Source organism: Capsicum annuum, unplaced genomic scaffold, assembly GCF_002878395.1.
Source record: "Capsicum annuum cultivar UCD-10X-F1 unplaced genomic scaffold, UCD10Xv1.1 ctg5377, whole genome shotgun sequence".
Taxonomy (NCBI): domain Eukaryota; kingdom Viridiplantae; phylum Streptophyta; class Magnoliopsida; order Solanales; family Solanaceae; genus Capsicum; species Capsicum annuum.
In genome coordinates, this window is record NW_025861901.1 from 32,905 (window position 1) to 40,793 (window position 7,889).

Below are 7,889 nucleotides of genomic sequence, written 5' to 3' on the forward strand. Positions count from 1 at the left end.
CATATATAAGTTATTCACTTATCAGTATTTAGTATCTCAATTACAGATTATATTTAAAACATGTTTTATGCTTGGTCATGCATCCATTAGTATCTATAGATTTCATGCATTCTCAGCATTTACAGATTTCATGCATTCTATTCAGTACCTCATGCTATTTATTCAGTCAATTATTACTTATGCACATGAAATCATGCATGTCAGCCCACCTCATTTAGCATACCAATACATTTAAAGTACTGATCACATACTCTTTTCTTGCGCTATGATGTATCATATATTAGGTGCAGATGCTCAGCTCCCTGAACGTTTTTAGAAACATACCAAATTGTCAACTATAGAAGTGGAGAGTCTTCATACTTCAAGGATAATGGATTATTTATCTTAGTTTACCTTATCAATTCAGTATCATTTAGTCAGTCAGAGTTATTTATAGGTTGTCCCATCAAATCCACAATCAGTCAGTAGAGGCTTTCAGACTAGTTTAGATAGTTAATAAGTTTTTAGACCTTATTAATAGTCATCTTTATCAGTATTATTAGAATTGTTTTATAGACATTATCAGAGTTGTGATTTAAACCTTATGAAATTTCAGTAACTTTATGCACATGTCTTATGTTATTAGTTTATATTCAGTGCTCATAACAGGTACCAATATCATGGGTTAGCTTGTAATCACTTATGATCGTAAGCACCGTGTAATGCCCAGGGTGTACTCTTGGGGTGTTACAAACTTGGTATCAGAGCCTAAGGTTTTAAAGTGTCCTAGGAAGTCTGAAAGCCGCATCAAGAAGAGTCTTATGCATGAGTGTGAAGCGCGCCATACTTATGGACAGGAGGCTACAAGGCATTTTAGGAAAATTTCCCTTCTTTTATTATTCATGTCATGCTAAAGTGTATGATGCTCAAATTAAAATCTCTGTCTAATCTACTTTCTCTTTCATTTATAGAATATGCCTCCCAGAAAGATAAACGAAAGAAGAAATGTATACCAGCCAACACCTCCTCCCATCTAGGAAGATCCCCTGAATGAGCATATTTTTGATGTAGAGTTTAGAGCTATATTCACTACTCTCACACACTCTATAGCATCCCAAAATGAGTTGCCAGTTTCTTTTCTGGCCAACCCAGTGGCCAAGAATTCCGCAACCAGGATTCAGGACTTTACTCGAGTAAATCCTCCTCTATTTTTGAGATCTAAATCTGAAGAGGATATGTAGAAATTCCTAGACATGGTCCAGAAGGTAACCAAAATTATGGTAGTGAATTATAGTGAGAGTGCTAAATTGTCTATTTACCAGCTCCAGGATGTAGCTCATACTTGGTTTAAGCAGTGGAAAGGTGATAGAGGTGCAAATGCAGGGACTGTAGAGTAAGAGAAGTTTACTTCAACCTTCTTAGATAGGTTCTTTATATTGGAGTTGAGAGAGGCTAAAGTGTTAGAGTTTATCAACTTGAGGTAAGGAAATATGAGTGTTAAGGAGTATTTCCTTAAGTTTACTCAGTTATCTAGGTATGCTCCTCATGTGGTGGTTGACAACAGGTCTATAATAAGCAAGTTTGTGTCTGGAGTATCTGATAGTATGGTCAAAGAGTGTAGGACTGTGATGCTAATTAAGGAGATGGACATATCTAGGCATATAGTCTATGTTCAACAGATTAAGGAGCAGAAGCTTAAGGAAAGGGAGAGGGAGAATAAGAGGGCTAGAACAGGTAACTTTAATTTTGCTCAGCCTAAGTTAGAGGGTGGTAACCGTACCTAATTTCGCCAAAATTTTTTATCTCCTGCCCTATCTTTAGCTAGTTCCCCAGTGCCAAAGTTCAGAAATGACAATTGGGATAGGGCGCTAGGCTCTAAGTCCCAAGGTAGTGTAAACAGTGGTTGCACAAATCCTCTTTCCCAAAAATATGGTAGACACCATCAGAGTGAGTGTAGAAATGGTAGTGATGTATGCTTTGGGTGTGGAAAGCCAGGCCATCAGATCTGAGAGTGTCGAGTAGTTGCTCAAAAAGGAAGGGATTTGCACCAATAGGGCCAGTCCCATTAATCATTAGTTCCAGCTGGCCGTCCTCTTAGAAGGGCGCTACTTCTAGTGCTAATAGTGATCAGCATCAGAACAGGATTTATGCACTTCAGTCTCGACAAGATCAGGAAAGTTCTCCTGATGTGGTTACTGGTACATTACAAGTTTTTCATTTACATGTTTATGCTTTATTAAACCTTGGAGCTTCTCTTTATTTTATAATGCCTTATATCTCCATAAACTTTGGAGTCAGTCCCAAAATCTTAGCAGAGTCTTTTTCAGTATGTACCTTGTAGGTGTCTCTATTATAGCCCAATGGGTATATAGGAAATACCCGATTATGCTATCTCAAAAAGTTACTTTAGTAGATATTATAGAACTAGAGATGATGGATTTTGACGTCATTCTTGAAATATATTAGCTCCACTTATGCTATACGTCAGTTGATTGCAGAAATAGAGTTGTTTATTTTCTGTTTCCAAAAGAACCAGTCCTTGAATAGAGGAGTAGTACTATAACGCTTAGGGGTCAGCTTATTCCATACCTTAGAGCGAGGAAAATGATATCTAAGGGGTGTATTATCATCTTTTTCCTGTCAAAGACTCTAATTCTGAGACTCCTAATCTTGAGTCAATTTTAGTAGTGAGAGAATTTCCAAATGTGTTCCCTAAGATCTTTCTAGAGTTCCTCCCAAAAGGGAAATTGACTTTGAAATAGACCTTCTTCTAGATACCTATACTTTCTCTATTCTACCATATAGAATGGATCTAACCAAACTCAAAAAGTTGAAAGAACAGTTGAAACATCTCTTAGATAAGGGATTCATAAGGCCCGACATTTCTTAATGGGGCACACCAGTCCTATTCGTGCATAAGAAATATGGTTCTCTTAGAATGTGTATTGACTACCGTTAGTTGAACAAATTCATAATCAAGAACAAATACCCACTTCCTAAAATTAATGACTTGTTCGACCAACTTCAGGGTGCCAATTACTTTTGTAAGATAGACCTTAGATCCAGCTATCATCATCTCAGAGTCAGCTAATGTAATATTCTAAAAATATCTTTTAGAACTCTGTATGGTCAATTTGAGTTTCTATTTATGTCCTTTGGTCTCACGAATGCCCCAACAATCTTTATGGACTTGATGAACCAAGTGCTCAAGAAGTACTTGGATATGTTCGTCATTGTCTTTATTGATAACATTCTTCTCTACTTTCGTAGTGAAAATGATCATGCAGACCACCTCAGAATAGTGTTGTTGACTCTTAGAGCCCATCAGTTGTTTGCTAAATTTAGTAAGTGCAAATTTTGTCTAAGATAAGTAGCTTTTCTTTGCCATATTATTTTTGGTGATGACATTAGAGTTGATCCTCAAAAGACCAAAGCAGTGAGAAACTAGCCTAGACCAATCTCTCCCTCAGATATCAGGAGTTTCTTGGGTTTGGTTATCTATTACCGGTGGTTTGTTGAAGCGTTTTCATCTATTGCATCCCTCATTTCTAGATTGACTCAAAAGAAAGTAAATTTTCAGCGCTCAGGTTCTTGTGAGAAAAGTTTTCAGGAGTTGAAGACTTGACTCACTACAACCCTAGTTTTGACATTGGTAGATGGTTTAGATGGGTTCGCTGTGTACTGTGATGCTTCTAGTGTTGGTTTAGAGTGTGTTTTGATGCAAATGGGTAAAGTTATGGCATATGTCTCCAGACAGCTTAAGCCCTATGAAAAGAATTACCCTACCCATGTTATTGAGCTAGCAACTGTTGTGTTTTCCTTAAATATTTGGAGGTACTATTTGTTTGGGGTGCATGTTGATGTGCTTATAGGCCACAAGAGCTTGTAGTATGTATTGTCACATAAAGATTTGAATCTGCGTCAGAGGAGATGGTTAGAATTGCTGAAAGATTATAATATAAGTATTTTGTATCACCCGGGCAAGGACAATGTAGTGTCAGATGCTCTAAGTATATTGTCTATGGATAGTGTTGCTTATGTTGAGGATGATAAGAAAAATTTAGTTAGGGAAGTTCATCAGCTTGCAAGGTTGGGTGTTTATTTGTTTGATTCGGCTTAGGGTAGCGTTTGGGTGCAGAATAGTTTATTTATTCTATCCTTAAAATCTTGTGTTTAGATGTGTAATGGGAGAATTATAAGTGGAAATTATGAATTATGTTGTTTATTTATTATTTGGGGCATAGTCAGGTAGTGCTTCTAACTGAGATTCATTCATTTTAAATTATACGATGGAGAATGCTTCTATCCCTATCTTCCATAAAATCTTATTACACGATTAGTACCGATGAAAATCAAGCCTATGATCACCAAATAAACTTATACCATATGTTGTGATGATCATGATCCCTAGAATTCATGTACAAGGTCATCCCTATGTCAGTTCATATCCTCTCATGCTTTGTTCTTACACAATTCACTTGGCGACATCATGAATGGTTTTCTTTAGGTATTTGTATGTTTCCTTTAGATAAAATTCTTAGAGTAAGGTTATGTCCTTTATTCCCTATTTTTGGAGCTTCAACAAGTCCCTACCCATCTTTTGAGGATGAATGATCCCAAGGGGGAGATAATGTAGTACCCTGCACTTTCGAGATAAAGTTTGAACCGTCCCTTCTACACGTATAGACCTGAACCCAATGATTCTTTGTTAATAAATGTGTGATGATCAATTCTATAGTGTGTGAATACCTTTGAATGTTAATTGAGGTCACAAAATTCCCCTAGCTTAAAGACGAGTTGAAAACTTTCCTATCATTTAAGTTTTAGTGAACGTCTAAACTTGGGTCAACTTACATTGACCATAACTTCTTGTATATAATGGGTTAGAGTAACTACTATATATAAAATGAAAGGTGCTTGAGTCTTCTTTCTAATACCACTAGTTTTGCGTTAATTCGATATTGGAGTAGAATGTTATGCTCATTTTACTTCTAAGTGTTTGTCTGCACAGATGTGACGACGAGGCTGACGACCTATCAACTAGGTGATGGCCCATCAGACCGAGTGATCCCCCTAGGGAAAAAAGTGGTAAACTCCATCCCAAAAGTGATGACCTAGGTGAAAGCCTATCACTTGAGTGACGACCCATCAACCTTAGTTGTCAACTGATGAAGTTCTGTGACTTTTTTGGTTTTCTTAGGGGTATTTTAGTCTTTTACTCACTCCAAAAACCTTTCCCACAAATTTATTTACACTCTAAATGTTATTAATCAATCATTATTAGTTATACAACATCAAAATTCTATCTTCACTCTCAAATACAAGATCAAACTAGGGTTTCCTCCAAGAACAAGAAATCAAGAAGCTAATCCTTTCAATCCAAGATTCCTAAGAAACGAATTATGATTTGGATTCCATCCTTCAACCTAAGTAATCTAAGGTATGTGGGGTTTTCCTAAACTACATGGGCATGGTGAAATCATTTTGATAATGTTTAAATGTTGAGAAATCATGAATTTTGCAATGGGTTTTGAATTTACATTTACAATTGTGCATTGTGAAATTATTTTTATGATAATGTTTTGGTCTTGAGGCCTTCCCATAAATTAGAATCGTAGTCGTATATAAGTATGTATGCATTTTTGAGTTCTAATGTTAAATTCAGAGCATGAACAATTAAAATCCCTCTCTTGTTGTAAAGCCTCTTGTGTTTATATGTTATGAATTATTCAATTGCATATTGAGAAACATGATTCAAATGTCTTTACTATTGTTTAAGCCTTGATTTTTGGATATAAACTGAAGAGAGGGTGATTCTTGTTAATATAAATGAAAACTGGCGATTCAACGAGATTGCATAGTTTGTTACAAAATACTAGACCACCACATATTTGTTGAAATGTTAAAAAGAGAGAGTCTTTGCATAATTTGACATATATTTTGAAATATGAATTCTCTTGAATTGTTTGAATGATATGGTGTCCAAACTTTATGTTTTGAATAAAGAGACTAGAACTTGATAGTTTGTGTCTTAGAGATATGACTTGCAAGTCTTGGTATGGTGATACCAATCAGATGACTGCCATACTAGAGTAAGATTTTCAGATTTTGATTTCATAGAATGCATGTCTTAAAGAGTTAAAAATAGGCTTAAAGAGAGTTAGATGGTTACTCGAAGTAGGCATGAGTCATACGATTCATTGCCTAAAACCATGTTTTGCCGATACGGATTTATTATATCCCCAAAGAGGGATTATACACTGGCCTAGTGCCCTGTGGCATCTCAGATTCAGATACTCTAACCCTTGCAGCAAACTTAGATTGGGGGCTTGGCCGCCGAGTTAAGGGAAGATCCCATATATCCTGTGGGATACTTTCAGATATGTAGGGTGCACCACCTAGCTCAGAAGTAAGACAAAGAGTGAGTCGTGTTTTAAAAGAAATGTTTCAAAGTCTTTGAAGTGTGACCATGTGTTTTCATATATTATATGTAAAATATTTTATGAATCGCTCTTACTTATGTAAATATAACTTCATTAGTTTGTATTGCTCCACGTACCAGTACATCTGTATTGACCTTCTATATTTCAGGATCTTAGGCTAGTCCTGGGGGCCCGCTAAGCTGTAGATTGATTGGTCAGAGATTTGTAGTTGGTAATCCTTGTTTAGTCCGGAAGGCCTAATGTATAAGTCAGTGTTATTTCATTTTTATTTATAGTCCAACAGGGGGCCTTGTCCAAATCTCAGACAGAAGTTATCTTTTAGTTATTAGAGGTTTCGTAGACTGATGTTGGATATTGTCAGAGGGTTATGTATTTTATTTTGAACCATTAAGTTGAATTATCTTATTGACCATGATTCTGTATTATGATTTTTTTCACATTTCTTATTATTATATGAACATTGTGCATGATCGTCAGATAGACAGGGGCACCTGGACCTTCATAGTTTGGGATGCCCGTCGTGGCTAAGGACCCAACTTAGGTCATGAAAAAGCCATATAAGGAAGAGGTGAAGAATAAATTCCTCGATGGCTTGAAGAAAGATTTACAAGGAGTGACTGTCCTTACTTCAAATAAAAACAATGATAATGACGAGGATTTGGGTGGTAAACCTATTGGAGTACACATTGGCGATGATGATTCTTCGAGTACCTTAAAAGTTATAGTAAGCATCTCAGTAAATGTATATTTTCATAAATGTGTTGCTATGCTCGAGGAAGAAATGTTGTATGTTGCTGCCTATATCAAAGAAAAAAGGCTAAAGAGAAAAGAAAGAGATGAGCAACAACATGAGTGAGGTAACTTCATTTAATAATTGATGTAGTTAATGAATTTTCAGCCATAAATTTTACTAACACTTTGTAATATGATACAGTACATGTGGAACTTTATGAAGAAAAGAGGAATGAGGAGGAAGAAAAAAGAAGTAAAGTGGATGAGTGACCACTTTGTGGCAGAAGAGGAAAAAGAAGAAGAAAAGAAGGATGAAGATAAAGAACCAGGAGAGATAGAAAAAGAAAAAGAAGAAGAAATGGAAGACGATAAGAGTAAAAAAGAAATTAAAATAGCAATAGATGGAAAAGAGGAAGGTGAGAAAGAAGAAGAAGCTGAGAAAGAAGCAGCAAGTGACGAAGAAAAAGTTGAGAAAGAAAAATAAGCTGAGAAAGAAACAAGAACAGCAGTTGAGAAAGAAGAAGAAGAAGAAGGTGAGAAAAAATAAGAAGCTGATAAAAATATTGAAAAATTAGTCAAAACAACAGAAGAAGAAAAGGAAAAAAAGGCAGAAGAAGAGAGGAGTAAGGAGAAATAAGGAGAGAAGAAGGAGGAGGAAGAAGAAAATCTCCATAATGTGGTCATGGATTTTGTTGATTTGATCAATGATAATATTTTTGATGAATATAAAAAATA

The 7,889-nt window shown here is 35.8% G+C and overlaps 1 protein-coding gene across 1 annotated transcript; it reads left to right on the forward strand.

Annotated features, from left to right (window-relative positions):
* Positions 1-6,966: 6,966 nt before the first annotated feature.
* LOC124893096 (synaptic vesicle membrane protein VAT-1 homolog) lies at positions 6,967-7,638 on the forward strand. Its single transcript, XM_047404218.1, has 2 exons — positions 6,967-7,146; positions 7,357-7,638. Exons 1-2 carry the CDS (start codon positions 6,967-6,969, stop codon positions 7,636-7,638), a joined length of 462 nt encoding a protein of 153 aa, XP_047260174.1.
* The last annotated feature ends 251 nt before the right edge of the window (positions 7,639-7,889 follow it).